General features: G+C 40.5%; 1 protein-coding gene across 4 annotated transcripts in view; it reads right to left on the bottom strand.

The window, feature by feature from the left end:
* Positions 1 to 22,932, bottom strand: part of DDX10 (DEAD-box helicase 10) — a 230,579-nt gene that overhangs the window by 19,733 nt on the left and 187,914 nt on the right. For 3 of the 4 annotated variants that reach the window (XM_089512692.1, XM_089512696.1, XM_089512693.1), the window contains exon 17: positions 1,294 to 1,418. In XM_089512692.1, the coding sequence (XP_089368818.1) occupies positions 1,294 to 1,418 (125 nt within the window). Of the gene's footprint in view, positions 1 to 1,293; positions 1,419 to 5,396; positions 5,490 to 22,932 lie in introns of those variants that run through there. The other variant, XM_089512694.1, reaches the window with a different exon arrangement.

Consider the following 22,932-nt stretch of genomic DNA (forward strand, 5'->3'; position numbering starts at 1 on the left):
TGCTGCTTTGCGGCGCTTCCCCGCCGCCGCCGTTTGCTCCGCGCAGGAGCTGCAGCAGCCAAACCGCGCGGCTTCCGCGCGGAGCAAAAAAGAAGCTCCAAAATGGAGCTTCTTTTGGAGTCGCGTTTGCGACGTAGCGAGGCGCCAGGGGCGCACTCACTACGTCACAAAGGACGCGACACGTCTGGACGCTATGGTCCAGTACGTAAAGATGGTGGCGCCCATGTGGAAGGGGCGCCGCCATCTTGTACGTATAGGATACGTACTAGGGTTAGGGGGGTGCAGAAGCACCGCCCCTTCCTAACCCTAGTACGTATCCTATACGTACTATATGGCGGTTTGTATCCCGCCAATGTAACAAAATAAAAGTTCAGGTGTGTAGGTGAGCAACTTTCTGTACAGAACAAAAGCTTTTACAATTGCTTGTGGTTTCTATAAAAAATAAAAAATAATGCAACAAAATCAAGATCTCCATTGTTGATGTTAACAATAGCTTGCTAACCATTAAGAAACCCAATTGGTATTTTAAGCCAACAGTATACCACAGGATTTACAGTTGTTCTCCTAAAAGCCTAGAAAGAGTATAATGACCAAATTGTTATGGACTAGGACAAAAGCAAGCAACATGTGATCCTTCCAATTGGCTATGCTGATTAGGGCTAATGACCCCAAATCATCTGGAGGGCCACAAGTAGCCCAGCCCTATTACAGAAACTTGAATGATAAGTAATGGTCCCCCCCCCATCCAGCAAAATGTGTTTTCTATAGAAGTATATAGAATGGACAGTAAGCACAGAATTGTATAACACTACAATCTCTATAGTTAAGCTGCTCACACTTGTACCTCAAACCTTTGTAACCTCCAAGAAGAGGTATATTCTCATAAACAATCAGAACAGGATGTTAATTGTACTTCTCCATCAGATTCAAACATAAGTTTTGAGACACCATCACTGACACATGGAGGGTTATGTATACCCAACAACTGGGATGAAAGTGCTGTTAGAAGGGTGCACAGTTCAGGTCCACAGGCTCTTCAAGGGTCAAATAACACACCACCGAAATTATTCTCTGCTATTTTAATATTCTCATGAATATATGCATGGCAATAAAAGCACTTGAAAACCAAAATATATACACATTTGAAAGCATAGCTCAACAGTTGATCTAATTGTGGGAGAACAGAGGTATCTTTCATCAATATTCTCTCATATGTTCAAGATTTTGACAAGATGGATAATGAACACAACGAGGAGTAAGGAGAAATTAATCAAACTGAAACACAACACATACCCATGATGTTCTAGATCAGCCTCTTGGTCTGAATCTTTGTATCTATCAGGGTCTGGAAGGGTGCTTGGATCAAATTCATCATCACTTTCACTGTGATCCAGAAAGACTATGTCTTCCTCTTCAACCTGAATAAAGAATAAAATGTTACAGAGTTAGGCATCTCCATATTTAAAATGGTCCTCAAGATCTTAAGTGTACAAGGATTGTCTTTATCAAACCAAAGGAAAAATGCAACTCCATCTCCCCAACTTCCAGGTCTCACCTGCTGCTGCACAGAAAAACCTGATGGGCAGAGCTGAGAGAGATTGATACCCCAGCCCCATCTAGCCAATCTCTGTAATACAGGCCAGGTCAACATGTTCATCCAGAATTAAATTCTGAATGGAACTAGTTTTTCCATTCACTGACCTGGCTTCCCATAGAAGCCAGTATCCTTAGACTATGCTGCTTCTCAGTTGTTTGACCACTGATCAGAGCACTCCACAGCTGGCTCTTGTTTGTTGTCATCATTGACCTGTACATCTTCCTGCAAATCCTTAAAACCCAAAGTCAGCCCTGATAAGGTACTTATTAATAAAAATCACACTGGACTGATGCATTGTTATTTGGCATAAAGTGAACATTATAAAAGTATGGTCATCATATACATCTAAACATGAAACATAACATTATTCTCCTCGGCCTGTTCTTAATTCTTTCTCTTTCAGATTAACAGAAACTGGTCTGTAGTGTTTCAAACCCATTTGGTTTTAAACAACTTCAGGAAATAAACTTTAGAACTGGGCTTAGTTCCCAAGTATATTAGTAACTTTGTATAGTGTTACATAGCATTCTGAAGCACACAGGGTAACTTCCCTTCCCGTTTTTCTCTCCTGGAAACTTTACTTTAATCCCAAATTCTGCCCTAGGAGATATTTTGCCCTATACATATGCCTGTTTAAGCACCAATAATTGGTCAGAGAGATACTCTGTCCATATCTGTTGCCACTCCAAAAGTCTGGAATGACCTGCCGGAAGAGATCCGCCATATAACATCGTTGGAGGCCTTTAAGAAGACAATAAAAACGGATCTCTTCTGGCAGGCATTCCCAAATTGACCTCCTCGGAATGTTCACTCTCCAGTTGCATAGCTGTTCCCACCGGACTGCGATTGTGCTTGACTTTATTGACTACTTTATTGGTAGTATTTTATTGGGAATTGTTGTTTTTAACGCTACTTTAAGGTATTAGAGAGATAGGGAATTGGATTTGATATGTTTTGCTATGCTGTTGTTGATGTCGTTGTTGTTTTTTACTTGTGGCTTGTTGTGTTCTATTTTTATTGTTCTTATGTTTGTTGTTACCCGCCTCGCTCCAATACAGGGAGAGGCGGGATACAAATAAATATTATTTATTTATTTACCTACCTGTGGGTGCTCTCCCAGGACCTGGGTATTTGGATAACAAAGCCATGTTACTACTTGGCACCAGAATGATGGCAGTCTAAGTAGCAATTGGGCCTCCTAATAATTATTAGACTGCTGAGTGATCCATGTTCAAATCATAGAACTCAATGGGAGACCTTTCGGCTAGCCAATCTTTTTCCATCTGACCTACCATACTAGGTTGTTATGAAGATAAAGCAGGGCAGAGGATAACCAATTTGTCACTTTAAGCTCACCGAAAGAAACAAGGGATATGTATATAACTAATAAATCTATAAAATAAGAAACAGTGTGGTTCTGTATCTTACTGTGAGATAACCAGAAAGTGAGAACAATTTAGGCTTCTTCAACAGTGCTCTTGAGTGTGGCCCTTCAGCATCGTCCTTGTAAATGAGTGACTAGAATTCACTTCTACTGTTAAAAAAAAGTACTGCCCTGGCCCCTACAAGAGGAGAGAGAAGTGCAATGTGTCCCTGAAGCATGAAGTCCACAGAACCATGGCACAGTATTCTGGGCTCCCTTAAGACATTAACTCTTTCATTTCACCCACTATAACAGTGATGGGCACAGAGCCAGAGTATGCTAATGTTTAAAAGAGCAAAGCAGAATGTTTTCCTACATTTTATATTTCAAGAACAAGTATTTTCACAACAATGGACTCTCTCCAGGGGCCTCCACCTCTGGTTGCATGATACACACACACACACACACACACACACACACACACACACACACACGTGTGCGTGTCTGTGTGTGTGTAACCAAGCTTCATGTTTAATTAAATTGAGTTCTGTCCTTGTTCTCTCTCCCTTCTTTTTCATTTTTCTTTTTAAACGGGCACTGCATTTAGAGGCCACAATGCCATTTTAAGCAATATCGTCACTTTGTGTTTTTCTCAGCAAACCTCATCTTTTGGCCTTTGGAGTCAGAGGAAGCACAAGATGACAAGAATGAAAATATGCCTTTGACGTGTGCCAGCAGGGGTCCCTTCTTGCTTCCACGAAGCTCTCTAGTAGTACTTTTAAAAGGTCACAGGGGAAGGATGGAAGAAGGAGAAAGGGTGGGATCAAATTTATTATAATAATATACAGTCAGCATTGTGACTTGAACATTTTCTCTTGCTGCACAATAAGCAACAGTAAACCGAGTCTTACAATTATCCCCCAAACCAGAGCTGAATTCACCACTGAAACTACCAATAAAATAGGGGAGGGGGAGAGTGAAAAAGAGAGAGAACAGAACAGACAGAAGGCCAAATGCAGCTTTACAGATTGATTGTTAGCCACGGGGGGGAGGGGGGCTGTGCCATGTAGGAACAAATGGGTTAAGCACAGTTACACCGTTAATTTTGCCATTGCGCTTCTGATTATATAGCCAATGAAAAGGAGGAAGAAAGATTTCTTTTCCTCTGATGAAGTAATGTAATGTGATGTAATGTTTTCCTTCTCTGAACAATGGGTAGAACCAAACAGACCAGAATTGTACCAAAGATTTAATTTGCCAGACAAACTGGCAAACCATTATAGGGGTGAGGAATTAATTCATCATTAACATCCACTTCTGTTAAACTAGAATGACTATAACAATGTAAAAAACAGAAAGAACTATAACAGTACAAAAAAAGAAAGAACTACAAACTATTTGCAACACATTCTTCCTGGAACATGGCTCTTTCGTTATGGTTCTATCATTCAATGGGGATTATTCCTGAGTTGTGTGTGTATGTTCCTTAACCTAAACATACATAAACAAAAAACATCATGAGACAACATGACTCACTGGAGTCAGGGCCGGCTCGTCCATGTAGGTGAACGAGGCAGCTGCCTAGGGTGCCAAACTGCAGGGGGCGCCAGAGAGAGAGAAAGAGAGAGAGTGGCTTTAGCCTGAGGATCAGTGAATCAGGCAAGCAGAGCAGCCAGCAGCACTGCCAGCCTCTGAGTAACAGGGAGAGAGAGCTGCTTACTGAGGCTGGAACGGGGGAAGAAGTTTGCTGTGCTCTGCAACTCCTGGGCTGCATGCACACTGGAGAATTAACTCGGTTTGGCACTGCTTTAACTCTTTCTGGCTCAAGGCTATGGTATTCTGGGAGCTGGAGTTTGTTGTGGAGTGCAGAGTGCCTCCCTTCTCCTTCCTTCCTTCCCTCTTATCTTCTTTCCTTCCTCCTTCTTTCCTTCCTTCCTACCTTCCCTCCCTTTTTCTTTCCTCCTGTCCCTCCGTCCCTTCCTTCCTTCCTTCCCCCCTCCCTCCCTCCTTCTTCTCTTCTTTCCTTCCTCTCTCCCTCTCTCTCTTGCCAAGAGAGATACTTGTTCAGGACAGGCTTGCCATGGCCTTCCTCTGAGCTGAGAGAGTGTGACTCCCCCAAAGCCACCCAGTGGGTTTCCATGGCCCCATTTCTCCCCCCCCCCCCGCAATAACTCCTTCTCCTTCCCAGACTTTGGCCCCATTCCTTCCCTGTCCACCCACTTTTGCCTCCCTTCCCACTCATCCACCCTTTTCTCTGATTCCCAGACCCCCTTGTTGTTGTTTGTTGCTGTGTATCCTCAAGTCCTTTCTGCCTCCTGGCCACCCTCTCTTGAGGTTTCCTTGGCAAGGTTTGTTCAGAGGAGGCTCACCATGGACTTCCTCTGAGGCTGAGAGAGTGTGATGTCCTCACCCAGTGGGTTTCCATGGCCGAGCTGGAATTTGAACCCAGAGTCATAGTCCAATGCTCAAACAACTAGTCCACATGGCTCCAACAATCCACTTTAAAAGCTTGGTCTTCTTCCCAGATGTCTTCACCACAAAGGAAGGCACAACAAAATGGAAGACATTCAAGAAAAAGAGAGGACAGGACTCAAGAAAAGCTCAAAACACTCCTAGAAATGTAAATGCATGCTTCTTAGTCATCCTCAAAATGGAAGATGTTTTAGAAAACCTCCTGGACAGAAGGTTGGAATGGAGGACATGTTCTGGAAGAGGAGGAGGTCTGCCCTGCCCCGAGGCAAACCTACCATGGGGTTTTCTTGGCAATATGCGTTCAGAGAAGCTTTGCCATGGCCTTCCTCTGAAGCTGAGAGTGTGGCTTTCCCACTCTTGGTGGTGTTATTATTATAGTTTATTTCTAAAGCGCTGTAAATGGTGTGCCTACTATGTGTTTTTAATTACTCGCCCTGAAGCCATTCCCATCCTTGTTTCATAGGCTGCATCTACACTGCAGAAATAATGCAATTTGACACCGCTTTAACTGCTCTGGCTCCATGCTATGGAATCCTGGGATTTGGATTTTTGGAGGAGAATTCGCCTTCTCAGTCAGAGAGCCACAACAAACTACAAATCCAGGGCTCCATAGCATGGAACCAGCAAGATGACCAGATGTCCTCTTTTTCTGGGGTATAACTTACATTTCAGTCTTCTGTCCAGGAGGAATTCCAAAAATGCCCTCCCTTTTGAGCATCACTAAGATGCATGAATTTATATTTATATGAGGGGTTTTAGCTTTTACTTAGTCATGTCTTCCATTTTACTTGAAAGACCTACATTTTGCAGTGCCTTGTCCTCCTTTGCAGTTAGGACAGCCAGTCACTGTGGGAGCCAAGGGCACCTAACGTGGTGTCAAACTGCATTAATTCTGCAGTGTGGCAGCAGCCCTGGTCTTCTCACCTGGTGACCCTACTGGTTTTCTTCTCTTTCTTGTGACATCCTTTTCTGCCCCTTGGGTGAAGGTTTTTAGTTTTTAGGGGTCATAGATGGACCACCACCACCACCACCCCACAAATTCATGGGGATGGAATCCAGATTTTTCCACATCATTAGAATTAATAATGCTTCCAGCTTGCAAAAGGAATACATGTGCATTAGTCTCCATTCCAAATATCTCAGCAATAGAAAAAAGTCTTTAATCTGTAAAAACCTAATTGGCTTTTTGACTAATTCTCAATACTGTGACGAGAGATTGGAACCTAAGTTTTATGTCATGTCTAGCTTTAACAAACGAAACAGTGGAAATCAAGGGGTGAAAATAGTTATGAGGGGCGACAGGGGTGCCAAAATATTTCTCACCTAGGGTGGCAAAATACCTAGAGCCGGCCCTGACTGGAGTCAATAATTCTCGGTAAAGTGGAAGGCAGTAGGAAAAGGAAAAGACTGTATTACAGGTAGATAGACTCAATTAAGGAAGCCATGGCCTGGGGATTGAATGTCCAGAGCAAAGCAGTTGATGACTTGGGGCTTATCTACACTGCTGAAAAAAACATACTCACCCCATAGTTGCTGGGAGCAGGACACACAATGTCCTTAACAATTTTCTTAGAATGCAGTGGATTTTGATGCCTGAGGCTTTAATTTGATGCTAAAAAGCTTACCTTTTACCCTGCACCTTTCTAGAAAATCCAAGTAATTGTTTGTGTGGCCAGCCCTCCAAGGTGGAATCGCTGTGGAGCTGCAAGGAAGTGTTTCTGATGGGCAGAACAGTTTGGTGGGCAGTGACCTTGGTCATCTGATTGTGACTTGATAATCACATACACAAGTCATCCTATTCAAATGCAGATGCGTGGCACAAGAAAGGTGATTGGCGCCTTACACTTAAAGTGGAAAGATGTATATTTGCATGAATGATAAGAAGAAAAATAAAGTGGTGTGGACATGGCCGTATGGCTGAAAATAAAGTGAAGAATCAGAGACCGTAGAATAATAGAAACAAAGGGCCATTCAGTCCAACCCCCTGCCATGTAGGAACACACAGTCAAAGCACTCCCAACAGATGGCCATCCAAGCCTCTCCTTAAAAATCTCCAAAGAAGAAGACTGCACCACACTCCAAGGCAGCGTGTTTTATTGTCGAACAGCTCTTACCATCAGGACGTTCTTCCTAATGTTTAGGTCGAATCTTTTTTCCTGTGGTTTGAATCCACTGCTTCATGTCCTAGACATGACAGCAGAAAACAAGATTGCTCCATTCTCAATATGGCATCTCTTCAAATATTTAAGCATGACTATTATGTCACCCTTTAACCTTCTCTTCCTCAGGTGAAACATACTCTGTAAGCTACTTCTCATAGGGCATGGTTTCCAGACCTTTGACCATTTTGATCGCCCTCCTCTGGACACGCTCCAGCTTGTCAACATCCTTCTTGAATTGTGATGCCCAGAACTGAAAATATTCCAAGTGAGGTTTGGCAAAAGCAGAATAAAGTGGTACTATTACTTCCCTTGATCTAAACACTATGCTCCTACTAATGTGGACTGCTACCTTGCACTAAACTGAGGGGGGATACAGATGGGGAGAAAGGGACAGCAAGACACTGCCCCTTTTCCCTGTGGACTGTTGCCACAGTGACTGCACAATGATATGCCATTAGCGCCCTGGAGTGGCACAGCGACATCCTTTGTGTGCCATGCTGTTTGGACAAGGTGCACAAGGCATGTCATTGGTGCATGTGTACCATATTAATGTGTGTGCACCAAAATGGTGCCCGGATGGCACGGTAGGGCTCAGGAGCATGCAAACACTCCACGTTCCCATGCCCTAAAATCATTCCCAGGCCGGTGCTTTGTGCCAGTCTGTACCGGGCCTGAATTCTCCAGAGGGGAATGTGTGGCTGGTTATGTCAATCTCACCTTGATGTGTATGACATTAATGGGGTTCCTGTAGACCAGGAAAATACTATGTGAAACATAATTTTTTTCCTCAGTGTAGACAACCCCTAGAACTCTTGGAGGACTCCAATTCATAGGGCAGCTATAAGTTGAAGCCAACTTGACAGCAAAAACAACAAAATGTATGTATGTATAGATTGAGGTCTGATTTGGATTTTCTCCATGCTGTCACTTCAACATATTTGTTAAAATTTACCTGTTATCTATGTACCACCTGTGCTCATGTTGACGGCCAAGATTTGGTCAATTAGTGCACCTAAAAGTATTCAATATCTAACTCTAAAGACAAAAAGCTTTTAAATCTGTGCCTCATGAAGAATCAAGGAAGCACAGAGCAGGAAGGCTGGAACGGACGAAGAGGTTCAGCATGACTATAGAGATATAAATATGATGGCAATGTTGACAAGTGAAGACATGCGAGCAAACACAAACAAAAATTATCTCCTATAAAAAAAAGAAAAATAACAATAACACAAAGCCTAAGTGTTTCTTTCTCTCCATACAAATTATACAAAACACACTCGGCCTTCCTACATTCTCTTATCTCACACACGCTTTCATCACATTCAAGTTCACAGCAGTCACAGCTGTCAGCCCATGTACAGAAAGTAATTCTCAAAAGTTGTCTCTGCTGTTCAAACATTTCAACACATCAGCCTTCTTTGGGGAGCTTGATATATGCCCACTGGGGAAATGTACACAGGAGAGATGGGTTTATGTAACTTCATGGAACTTCTTTTCAACTTTGCTTAACAGTGCAGTTGGGAGGAGGGGCTAAGGCTAATATTTTTCTCCTTTCACTGCTATAATAACCATTTGGGAATACAGACAGCAGTAGCTGCTTTAAAGAAGCAGCTTTAGAAGACTGGTTGACTTGTGTTAACTTAATGAATTTTTAAATATCATGTCTTTAAAGAGCATATGGAAAAATTTACGACTCTCTACAGTTTCAAACAACTGTTTCCAAAAAGCTGCCCTTGGCAACCTGGACAAATCTTGAAAAACTACTTTATGGACTTAGATGGTGTTCTGCATCAGTTTCAAATGGTGAATATTTTTTGTATTCAGAGGATCCTTTTTCAGATTACATTCTAACTCTCTGATTTTAGTTGCTGACTAATTTTCCAATTGGATAGTTTGGGATACTGCAAAGGAAGTGATACGGGGTGTCCTAATGAAAAAAAAAAATGAATGGAAGAAGAAAAACAAGAGAAAACTAATTTGTTGTTGTTGCTGCTGACTCAACTTCTACCCAGTGAGTGAGAAACCTCCAACACTCCCATTCTCACTTATTTTGCTCAAGCCTTGTAGACTCAGGCTGTGGCTTCCTTCCTTTAACCTACCCATGTAGTATACAGTCTTCCTCTCTTTCTATTGTCCACCACCTTTCCTAGCATTATTGATTTTTTCTAAATAGTCATTCCTTCTCTTGATGTGTCCCAAGTACCACAGTCTCAGTTTGGTCATCTTGGCTTCCAGTGAGAGTTCAGATCTGATCTAGGACCAATTTGTTTGTCTTTTTAGCCATTCACAGTATTCTCAGCACTCTTCTGCAGCACCACATCTCAAAAAAAGTTGAGTTCTATATCTTTGCACGTTAGGATCTTGTTTAATTTATTCATAGCTGCCCTGCACAAGCCTAGTCTTCTTTTGAGTTCTTAAATATTAACAAAAGTAGAAACACATATAGTTCTCAAGATCTGTTTATCCACATACAGTTTCTAGATTCACTGTTAGAGTATGTATGTATGTATTATTATTATTATTATTATTAACCTTTATTCATGAAGCGCTGTAAATTTACACAGCGCTGTACATGCAATCTTTTTAGCTAGACGGATCCCTGCCCTCGGGCTTACAATCTAAAAAGACATGACACAGAAGGAGAAGGGAGTGGTGGAGGGAAAGGGTAAGAGGTCCAGCAGTTCCTCTCTACCTCCGAGGCCTGGACCAAGGCAGATGGACTGGAGGGAGGGCTTGGCTTCATAATGGATGGTTAATCTTCCAGGGAAAATACATACTCTCAAGTAGGATAATGCATATACAGTACATAGCAATACAGGAAATGGTTTGATAAACAGGCACCAAAAGAACATCAAATAGTAAGCAACAATTATGCAATGCCTGGGAAGGCTTCTCTGAACAGGATGGTTTTCAACTCCGTTTTGAAGCTGGTTAAAGAAGTGATGGCTCTTGCTTGTGGGGGAAGAAGGTTCCAGGAGTGAGGGGCAGCAAGTGAAAAGGGGCGAATCCGGGATGGGGCAGAGGAAATCCTGGGCTGAGACAGGAGCCCTTGACTACCAGAACGGAGGGTCCGAGTGGGAAGGTGAGGAGAAAGAAGGTCTGATAAGTAAGGAGGGGCCAGTCCATGGAGGGCTTTAAATGTCGACAGCAGGAGCTTATACTGAATGCGGAAAGGGAGGGGGAGCCAGTGAAGGGATGCCAACACAGGAGAGATGTGGTCAGAGCGGTGGGTGGAAGTGATAATGCGTGCAGCTGAATGCTGAACAGAGAGTAAAGGACGGAGGTGAGAAAGAGGAAGCCCAGCCAGGAGGATGTTACAGTAATCAAGTCGTGAGATCACTAGGGCATGGACCAGGATCTTGGCAGTAGAGGAGGAGAGATATGGTCGGATTTTGGCAATATTGTACAAAAAGAATCTACAAGCCTTGGCTGTGGTCTGGATCTGAGGGATACACGACAGAGAAGAGTCAAAGATAAAACCAAGACTGCGTGCTTGCTGGACTGGTTGAATAGAAATGTTGTCCACAGAGACAGAAAGGGAGTGTTGAAGGGTGGGCTTAGGAGGAAAGACAAGAAGCTCTGTCTTGGACATGTTGAGCTTCAAACGCCGATGGCGCATCCACTGCGAGACAGCTGTGAGGCAAGACGAAACTTGCTGTTCAAGCCTTGGTGAAAGGTCAGGGGTGGAAAGATACAGCTGGGTGTCATTGGCATACAGATGGTAGGAAAAACCAAAAGAGCAAATGAGTTTACCTAAGGACAGTGTGTAGAGAGAAAACAGAAGGGGACCCAGAACAGAGCCCTGGGGAACTCCAACAGATAAGGGAACAGCAGAAGAAGTCTGGCCCCCTGCAACTACTGCAAAAGATCTGCCAGACAAGTAGGATCTAAACCAGTCAAGAACAGAGTCTGAGAACCCAAGGTCAGAAAGTATATCAACTAGAAGACAGTGATCAACAGTGTCAAAGGCAGCAGACAAATCAAGAAGGATGAGAACAGAGTAAAGGCCATTAGCCTTGGCCTGTAAAAGGTCATTCGAAATCTTAGTGAGAGCTGTCTCTGTAGAATGCCTTGGGCGGAAACCAGACTGAAAGGGATCGAGGATGGAGTTGGCTTCAAGAAACTCAAGACAGCGAGAATAAACAACCCGTTCCAAAACCTTAGAAAGAAAAGGAAGAAGAGAAATCGGACGATAGCTAGACAAAGAGGAGGGGTCGAGAGAAGGTTTTTTCAGAACTGGGGAAATGAGAGCATGTTTGAAGTCCGACGGGAAGGAGCCTGTAGAGAGAGAGAGATTGAAGATATGGAGAAGCGAGGGCAGAAAGGAGGGAGCTATAGAGATTAGAAGATGAGTAGGAATTGGATCAAGAGTATCTTGATTGTCTTATTGTCTTAAAAATCAATAAGCATAATGATTATTCTATATCTATAGCTTTAATTATTTCCCCCTTCATAAGGATTATTTCTATCAATCAATCATTTTAAAGCAGTCCATGCTTCTTCTTAAACCAAGTTTGTGGTGTAGTTCCATAGTCTGAGGAGAAAAAGTATTTCCCCAAAGTTTATCTAATCCGTTAATGCTATCCATCTATTTTCTATTCCCTCCGATTTTATATACAACACCCAAGGTTCCCATTCTTTATAAAAATTCTGCAAGGATTGTTTTGTTTTGTTTTGTTTTGTTTTGTTTTTGGTTATACAAGATAGTTTTTCCATTTTGAAGAAATCATATAATTTTAATTTCCAATCTTCAATTGTGGGTATTTCTTTTTGATTCCAGAATTTGGCATATAAAATTCTGGCTGCTATAATGGCCAGAAAGATAACTTTTCCCCTTTCTTTCTCTAACTTATGGTTGTTAATAATATTTAGGAGATACATTTTTGGGTTCACACGGTCTTTGAAATTAAACATCTTTTTCATTTCTTTATGTATCATCTTCCAATATTTTCTTGCTGTCCCACAATTCCACCATATATGTAAATAAGTCCCCACTTCCAGTTGGCATTTCCAGCAATTTCCGTTGGTACCTTTAAACATTTTAGACAATCTATATGGGGTCAAATACCACCTATACATTGACTTGTAAAGATTCTCCTTAATTTCAATATTGCCTGTGTATTGGATTTTAATTTTCCAAATTCTTTCCCACTGTTCCAATTCAATTGTTTGATTTAAATCTTTTGCCCATTTAATCATGAATTCTTTAACTGTTTCTTCTTCCAATTCCCATTTTAATATCAGATTATAAAATTTGGAAACTCTTTTTTTTTCATCTTTCTTTATTATATTCTCAAATTCTTGCTCGCATGGTCCAATTCCTATTAATTTAATATCCATTTTAAATCTCTCCATTAGTTGTCTATATGCAAACCAATTACAATTTATTCCTTCTTTTCTTAATTCCTCTTGTGATTTCAGAGTAATCCTATTTTGAACTATTTTTGATATATCTGTGTATTTAATCCATTTCTTTTTATTATATTCTTCCCTTCTGAATAATGCTTCTGCCGGTGAGGCCCAAAATGGTATTTTAGAACACCATTTTGATTTATATTTCATCCAAATTCTATAAAGTGATATACAAATAAAATGATTATTTAAGTTCCTATCCACTTTATTTTTTCCATAAAAGAGATATCAATAAAACCCCTATCTTAAATCATTTCCTTCTAATGTCAATAATCTTTTATTATCTAATTTAAACCAATTTAAACCAATCACAAATCCAATCAAATGCACAGGCAAAAAAAGTACCATTTCAAATTTGGTAATGCTAATCCACCTCTCTCTGTTTTATCCTGAAGGGTTTTTAATTGTACTCTTGCTTTTATTTTTCTCCAAATTAATCTCATAATATCTTTGTTCCGTTTACTGAAAGGGATATTATTCAAGATAATGGGCAAGTTCTGGGGGAAAAATCATTTTGGGGTGTATAGCCTTTTTTATTGTTTCAATCCTGCCTAGCCAAGGGTTCTACTAATCCTGGCATTCCTGATCCTGATCCTGATCCCAATAGGTTCTTAATCACTTGGAAATCACTTGCTGCAGACATAATAAGTTCTTGCCAACCTCACGGCCACACAATAGGCACTACAAAGAGTCTCTGCCAATTTTGGTCATACCTGCTCTCCAACCTTCATCCAGCCTCTGCCCACAGATCTTCTCTAAACCAAGATGAATTACAGGCTCCGCAGCAATGAATTGGGTGCTTAGGAGTAATTACATTAATGGGCTTTTCCATCTCACTGTTCCATAGTGAAACCAAGGCCTTGACAGAATTGCCAGCTCTGTCAGCTGGAAAATCCCCCTGAGCATTTCTATATATGGTTGTCAAAGCTGGACAGAGATGAAAGCTTGGAGGAAGAAAATCAACTCATTTGATATGTGGTGCTGAAACAGAGTTTTACAGATACAATGGACTGCCAAAAAGTCAAATAAATGGGTTCAAGAGGAAGTCAAGCCTTGACTTTCACTAGAAGCTAAAATGACTAAATTTAGGTTTTCATACTTTGGACACATCAGGGGATGACATGACTGATTAGAAAGACAACCATGCTGGGAAAAATGGGAGCCAGTAGAAAAACAGGAAGACCACATTACAGATGGATTGATTCAATAAAAGAAGCCATGTCCTTGAGTTTACAAAACCTGAACAGGGCTGTAGATTAATGTGGCTCTTGGAGATCCTTCACTGATAGTGTCACCAAAAGTTGAAGATGACATGAAGACAAAGAATAACCACCACCATCACCGCTACCACAACACCAACAGAACTAACTCCCCTAAGAAATTTGGGGGATCTTGTAATATATGAATCATCCTCATGTTCACCGAAGGTCATATTCTTTTCTTTTTATGTAGGTATTAATGTTCTTTCTGCAGAAGGCGGTACAGTCTATGAAATGCCAATTTTTCATTTGCAAGCATATTACATTTCCAAGCTGCTCTTTCATTTGTCTCTTTATTACAGCAATACTTGACAAATCCTTATACTGTGTATAGAGTGTAACTTATCTATTGCAAGCAAGATGGAATACATTCCGTGATTGATGACTTGTATCTAGTTTTCATAAAAAGAGGAAACAAGGTTTCTGAACCCCTGGAAGATTGCATTTGGGGACAATGTGGATAAGAGTGATCAAACCAAAGTGATGTTAAGGCTGCAGTTATTAATGCTACATATTAGACTTCAAGTGTTATACAATTGAAACATCTAAAATTAATTTAGTGAGGAATAATGATCTCAGAAATACGAGCTTCCCGCTCTTCATATAACTTCTCTGCAGATAACTGACAAACACAGCAACAAAATCTCTCACACAAAGAAATCAAGTACATATTGATTTCAGTTTCGGGTTGGGAGGGGAAGAATATAAATTATTATGTTCCAACCTTCCCTCTACTTTTGTTTGGCAATCTGGGAACCATTCCTGGGTGGATCTCAGAAAACATATTATATTAAAGTTGCGGCATTCACACTGGCTCCCTAGTGTCTTCCAAGCATAACTCGTTGTTCTAGCTTTGACCTATAAAGCCTACATACCCAGAAATGGCTTTCTCTCATAATTCACAACAATTTAAATTAACTGCAAACTGGCTTCTTGATATTACCATCCACACATAAAGCAGGAGTGGGTAGGAGCTCTGGTGGCGCAGTGGTTAAATGCCTGTACTGCAGCTACTCACTTACAACCATAAGGTTGCGAGTTCAATCCCAGCTAAGGGGGCTCAAGCTTGACTCAGGTTTGCATCCTTCCGACGTCACTAAAATGAGATACCCAGATTGTTGGGGGCAATTAGCTTACAGTTGTAAACCGCTTAGATGTTGTTAGTTCAGTATGGAGCGGTATATGAAGCTGTTTGTTTTGTTTGGGTAAAAATACATTTTAATGGATGCCCCACAAATGTGGAACAGCCTTCCTCTACAAGCTGAAGCACAACCCAAAATAGCAATGGGATACTTTGTAATTGAACGTATCCTAAATCAAAGATGGATCTGAATTGTCCAGAACAATGAATCCCAAATTGTGTGGTACACTCCCTCACCTCAGGGCATTGGAAAGATCTAGGGGTGTTGGGGGCAAAAGAGAGGTGGCAGGAGTACAGTGAGGGCAAAGGGGGCAGTAGGGAGGCCTTCTGTCAAAATATTGGTGTGCAAGAAAGACAAAGGATACCAGAGGCCTTTAGGACCATGGTGGGGATAAAGTTGGCATGAAATTTCTTTTCAGGGTCCTTTAATACCCCACACACCCTTGCTGATCACTCTTCACCTGCCAGCAAACTCCCTTAGGCACATCTTTCTCACTAGTGGTGGTAGTTGGGAAACTCTCACAAGGGTTGGGTCAGGTCATCACTTATGCAGCTCAGAGCAGCACCATTCTGGGACAGACTGACTGTCCGAAGCAAAGAGTTAAAGCACGTGGCAGCAGGGCAGAAGGGGCAGCAAAAAGGAGCTTTCAGTTTGGAACCCAGCTTAAGCTTTGTGAGTTTGTCTAGACTTGGATGGCAGGTTAGAGTTTGCTGCTCCTCCTGCTTTCTTTCATCAGACAGGCTGAGAAGAGGTAAGAGAAGAAGCAATGTTTGTGGGGATGGGTAACACTCGAAGCTTTGTAAGAAAAAGACGTCTCTAGGAAAAGAGTGGGAGGAGTATCCGGTGCTGATTGGTGGATGGCCATCTGTCAGGTATGCTTTGATTGAGAGTTCCTGCATGGCAGGGGGTTGGACTGGATGGACCTTGTGGTCTCTTCCAACACTATGATTGTAGGAAAGAGTCCTTCACCATGGAGCAGCTCCTGTAATTAAAATTTGGCCCTTTCCCTATCTACCCCAGTCTCCAGTGCACAGCATGTGACCTCTGTAAACCCCCTATGCACACATCAGCTGTGCCCTTTGTTGGCGCAAAGAAGGATTTGCCATGGAGAAGATTGTCTCTTTGTGCCTGGTCACCTTAGGAGGAGCAGCCAAGCAGATGGCTGAAAAGTGACCAACAGGCCTTTCCCCTATATTGGTCTTTGCCACAAAGCCAAAAAGGGTGATAGGCTTCTCAGTCACTGCCTGCTTGGCTGTTGCTCCCAGGGTAACCAAATGAAAAAGATGCAGTGACCAAGATTGGTTGTTTTGAATTTGCAATATAAAGAGGGTAGTAGCCTGAAAAAGTTTGTGGACCACTGGTCCAGAAGATTGCTTAGCCATTTTGATTTGGCAACACAGTGTTATCTCCCCAAAACTATACACAGGCCTCTCCTTGATGTTCATATAAGGGAACCATCACAATTAAGGAGAGGGAAATGGTAGAGAAGAGGGCGCAGTTTTTGATGGGCTTCCAATCAGAATTATTTTATCAGGGCTCTTCGGTCCCAGTGCTTTGTGAGGATTTATTTTATTTTATGTTATTTTATTTTTTCCACCTTTCTCCAAAGTTGGGACCCAAGGCGACTCACTACATACAAACATACATACATACATACACACAAACCTTAAAGCAATTAAAATAATCCAGTGCCTTGAAAGAGTCCTGCTGAAATGATATCCTTCCAGTGTTGTCATTTTTCCAAATGGCAGTTTGCCATTCCATCTAATTAACAAAGCCAAAAATCAGTCAAATCTGAAACTGGGAGTGACCCTTGTGCAGTTGTCCACCTTTACTATAATGCACAAAATTCACTGCACCTATTCTTCTGAAATTGGACAGGATTAATTCTTTCTAAAATAGTACCCATCCCTTTTAATTTCACCGAATGAAATGCATTCTCCTTCATTCCACTAGGGAGCCAGAGTGGATGCCAGAATATTGTTGACCTTAAAAAAAGTAATTGACAGTCGTGTAACACAAGTCTCTTCACCTTTGTGTCCAAAGTTTGGCAGGTAGTAATTGAAACCAAAGAAGAATTAATTTCATTCCATTTTACCTGAATTAGATTATGATCTAAACTGAATGAAGCTGTTTTTGAAATCATTGAATCAGTATCTGCAGTTAGTACACATCCTTGTTCTATACTTTCTTTAGGTGTTTTACAAATTTCATGTTTGTATTTGGAATCAAAAGCTAGGATTAAGCTGAGGATTTGACTGCTGGTCCCAACTTGAGTAGACCTTGGCTTCACATTTGAATATTGACTTCCCACTCAGCAGTTGATTCATTGGGTCTACTCTACTTCAGTCTAGGAATTTCATTCTAGTCTGTAATTTAATCAGATATTTTAAGGAGCATCAAAAATTACATTTCTTTATCTATTTTAGTTTTTTTTTATGATGCATCATTTATTTATTTTTGTTATTGCTATTACTCAGTCTAAACACCTGTGAAGGAGAAGGATAATTATTCAGTCCACCAACCAGCCAACCACATTTGCATGCAAACAGTACAAAAATGAGTTATTGATCAGCATGTGAGTAAAAATGCTGGAAAAACCATTTTCCAGTACAGACATTGCCTGATTTTAAAACTACTGCTTCAGCCTTAAATTCAAGATGGGGTCTAGCTTAAATGTGTGCTTTATTCTCTTTACTTCATTCTCTTCTTCTATCATTTCTTTTTAAAAAAATACCAATGAAAGTAACTGCAAGGGAAAAAAATGGTGGAATTATCTGGGTGAGCTACCAAGCATATGCAGAACACAACTCACCAGCTCAAGTCCAGGTGGTCTTTATTTTCAGGTTAGAATTAAACCTGTTCTAATAGCATCCCACACTGGAAATGCAAAGGACTCAAACTCCCAGTTAACAATATTTTTTCTTTAGAACCAACTTGTTAACATTGTCCCAGTGTACCTAGAACTGTATTTGCATGTGCTCAGTAAAAAAAACCTGCATCATTCACAATAATAATAGCATTGTAAAAGCTTGGTTTCTGGCAATAGGTTCTAGCTTAAAATAGCTATAAATGAATTGCTTTGTATCTATTCTGCTGCTTTTATAGATTTTTAATCATTTCCTGCCACATCTGGGCTTACAAATGTGTATTCAGTAACAAGTTAACAGCCACCTTTATTCTGAAGTAGTGGAGACTGAACACAAACTTTCTCCCCTCCCCTCTCTTTTACACACACACACACACACACACACACAGAAAAAAAGAGAGAGAGAGAGAGAGAGATCAAAGCTATTATACGGGAAAGAATATGGATAGTACTATTGAGGGTAACAAATTGATAATTTTTGGCTCATATAGGTTGAGTATTCCTTATCCCTAATGTTGGGGAACAGAAGGGCTTTGGGTTCCACATTTTTTGGATGTTGGAATCTTTGTGTATACATAAAGAGATAGGAGAAGAAGTGTGGTGTGGTGGTTTGAGTGTTGGACTATGACTCTGGAGATTATGGTTTGATTCCCTGCTCAGCCATTGGGTAATCTTGGGTGAGTCACATTCTGAACCCCAGAACCCTCTATGATAGATTTATCTTAGGTTTGCCGTAAGTTGGAAACATCTTCAAGGCACACAACAACAACAACAACAAGGTATCTTGGAGACAGAACCCAAGTCTGAACATGAAATTCATTAATGTTTCCTACATATATCCTGAAGGTAAATTTTATAAATATTATTTTCAGTATATTTGTGCATGAAACTAAGTCTGTGTACATTTGAACTATCAGAAATCAAAGGTTTCATTATCTCAGCCACTCATGTGGATCATTTTGGATTTTGTAATATTTCAGATTTTGAAATTCTGGATAAAGAAGACTCCGCCTGTATTCAGTATATTGAATTCTCAAAAGTTAGAGGAATAGCATGGAATTGAGATTTTAAATATATCCACTGCTAACCAATTCTCAGTTCTAATCTAGATTCCACAACGAATTCTGAAGTAAAAGACAAATAAACATTAATTCTGGACAAAATGATATAAGGGAATCCTGTAGCAACTTTGAGACTGAGGAAATCATTTCTAGTGTAAGCGTTGTGAGCTCCATTCAACTTCATCTCTATGTCTTTAAATATTAATACTTCAGTAAGACCCAGATGTAAAAAAAAAGTTAAATCTTGATGCAGTTTTGTTTCAGTTTCTGTTATTGCCTTACCTAAATAAACAGTGAAAAATCAGCAATTGGTAAATATAAAGGCAACTTAATACAAGAGCATAGGAGGTTTATATTTCCCAACATAAAGTCATTTGGAAACTGAATCCCATTTCAACAGCTACTTGTTCATTTCATCTCAAAGACTTTCTTAAGGTATGTGGGCTGGTGTAGGAATGTCATTTTAAAAAAATGCCAAAAATGGAAGTAAAAGACAGCTTGTTTTTCCTCAAGTGTGGGATGAAATGTTCGTGGAAATATAACGCATCAGATTAAGATCACAAAATGTTAACATAACTTGCCCCAGTTTGTATTTAATATATCTCCCCACAAAAGTATGCATTTTAAATGTATTCTCTCTTAGTTGAATGCTGTAAAACAGCGCAGCTCAGTTGTGGACCATGAACTGGTGCCAGTCTGCAATCCATTATTTGCCAGTTTGTGGTGAAATGCTAGGAAACTATGCAAATACAGTAATAATATGACACAAATATAGTGTAGGTACCTGGCACATGGGGGGTGGGGATTGCTGGTTTGCCCTTTCAGATAGCCTGAGAAGCTCTGCTCTAAAACATATTTTATTCATACAGACACACACATACACATTTTAGTATATTTCACAATGTACTGTGACATTTAGAGAACAGGAAAAACTGTTTTTTGGCCATGCTGGTTGGCAGACTGTATGCGTCCTGGTGCAAAATCACAGCTTTTTCAAGCTCTGGCTCCAAGTCCACTAGACACAGTCCAGGCTTTATGAAGACTCTGAAATAAGCTGCATCAGAGCATGGCAAAGTCTTCTTCTTTGGAGGTTTTTAAACAGGCTGGCTGGCCATTTGTCAGGAGTGCTTTGATTGTGTATTCCTGCATGGCATGGGGTTGAACTGGCTAGCTCTTAAGGCAGGGGTAAGCAACCTTTTTGAGCCGGGGGCCGGGTTGCTGTCCCTCAGACAACTGGGGGGGCGAAGCCAAAAAATAAATAATTAAATAATTTTTTTTTAAAAAAAAAACGTTAAATAAATAAATAAACCGGGACAAACGTAGGACAAAAATTTCAAATGGAGGACACTTTTTTAAAAATGGGGAGGACAAAAAAATTTGCTGATTTTTTAAAAAATGTTAATATAAATGCATGTTTCGGAGGCTTCTATAGACAATTGCCCCCCTTGCCCGCTGCTTGCTCCCCTTGCCCGCCGCTTGCCCGCCTCCTCCTGATAGGCCAAAGGCTCCGGCGGCAATCGGCGGCAGGACTGGGCTGGGGCCGGTCCCAAGGCCTTGCCGGGCCGCATCTGGCCCGCGGGCCGCAGGTTGCCTACCCCTGTCTTAAGGTTTCTTCCAACTCTATAATTCTATGTATAAGACTGAGAGCCAGCATGATGTAGTGGTCTGAGCACTGGACAGTGCTGGTGATCAAAGTTTGATTCCCGCTCTGCTATGGAAACCCACAGGGACTGCTGCCACACTGCATAATTAATGCAATCTGACACTGCTTTAACTACCATGGCTTCACCATATGGAATCCTGGAATGTGTAGTTGACTTCTGACAGAGAAGTCTAACTATCTCTCAAAGCTACAAATCCCAGAATTTCACAGCTTTGAGCCATACAGTTAAATCAGTATCAAACTGCATTAATTCTTCTGTTTAGATGCAGCCTAAGTGATCTTGGGAGAGTCACACTTGCTCAGCCCCAGAAAATACTGTGATAGGTAGGAAATGACTGGAAGGCACACAACAACAACAAATGTATAAGACTATTTTAATGAAAACACAAATCTGCAAGCAGTCCTTTTCCTGTGAATAATTTTCCATGTGGGTTTTTTTTAATCATCCTATTAAAAATGAGCTACATTTGTGTTTGCAGAATCTGCAACATTCCCTCTCCTAGATAATCATTCTGTCCAATTTCTCTTACTTCCTTTTTAATGCCCAATATTTTCAATGCACCTAACCTGCATTGGTTTGCATAAGATATACTGGAGCCTATTTCCATTTGTCAAAAAATGTTTGATTTGGTAGCTGTGTTTCCAAATTGCAAACCACGATGTTTGAAAATAGTGAGAACTGGAATGAAATAACCTTCCTGCATTTAACAGGATCTTATGGAAGGGTGGTATACAAATAAAATGTTTATTATTTATTATTATTTAACAAAAGGCCACTAAATTTAAAGAAGGGCTGAATCTGGGGTTATAAAAAAGTAATCTGTAGCCTAACTGTTTACCTATAAATCTAATACCTTGAAAACTGAGGTTGATTTTTAAGTGGAATTTTACAATTTGTGCTTTTAGTAAAACCTGTATTATTGTTACACATAAGACATCATACCTAATGAGTGTTTGTTACCTAATCAATTTAAAATGCTTTCTTCAAGAATTAAAGAAACCAAATAGAGTAACAATATAAGTAAATATCCTTTATCAATGATTTTTGTGAAAGAAAAATAAGTGCTAATGCCACGTTGTCTGAGCAACATAATAAATGGCAGTACATTTCTGAACTGTACATATATTGTTTATATGATCTAGCTAGGAATGTATACATGTGATTTTGGCCATGTTAAGTTGCTACCAACATGCACAGAACAGCAACAAATGCAAATAAAATAAAACAGAATAAAGATCAGAGTACAGATGTTTGGTACAAATCACACACTACAATCTCAGATTCATGCTGGTTACTTTAAATGAACGCTTTTAGCTTAGATAATTATAATCATAAACCTGACAGCATGTGGACAATGCTGTGTGAAACTTTAGAATTAGAAGAGGAGTGTTCAAGCCAATAGAGAAAACTGCAAACACTAACTTTGGGGCACAACTGTTGTGATAACAGCCCAGCATCCACTGACTGGAACCCTTTCCCCATTATAATAATTTATCTGTTATGTAGAATTACAGAGCTGGACCATCTAAAGGATCCATTTAATCACCTTTCTCGCAAAAAGGGACACAAGGTGGCTCACAAGATAGCCCAGCTCCTTAGTACAGATAGAGCATATCCTGAACACAGGAGGTACAATAAACCTCAAGTGTTAATTACAAATTTGCTATGACAGCAGTTTGAAACAAAGCACTTTATACTAAATCTTAATACTATGATACCATAAACACTATAAAAACTAAGTGGCGATACATAGTTAGAGTAAACCCAGTGAAATCAATGGAATAGCCAGTGATATTAATGGGTCTGTTCTAAGTATGTCTGAGTCTGAATCCAACCCAGAATATTTTCAGAACCTAAATGTATTGCTAATACAATGGCACGCCCAAATCAGTTTGTTGGCAACAAAGCATTTGTGGCCATTCCCTGAACCA

Source organism: Sceloporus occidentalis, unplaced genomic scaffold (genome assembly GCF_023333645.1).
Source record: "Sceloporus occidentalis isolate IW3139 unplaced genomic scaffold, rSceOcc1.0.p SCAF_2, whole genome shotgun sequence".
NCBI lineage: Eukaryota > Metazoa > Chordata > Lepidosauria > Squamata > Phrynosomatidae > Sceloporus > Sceloporus occidentalis.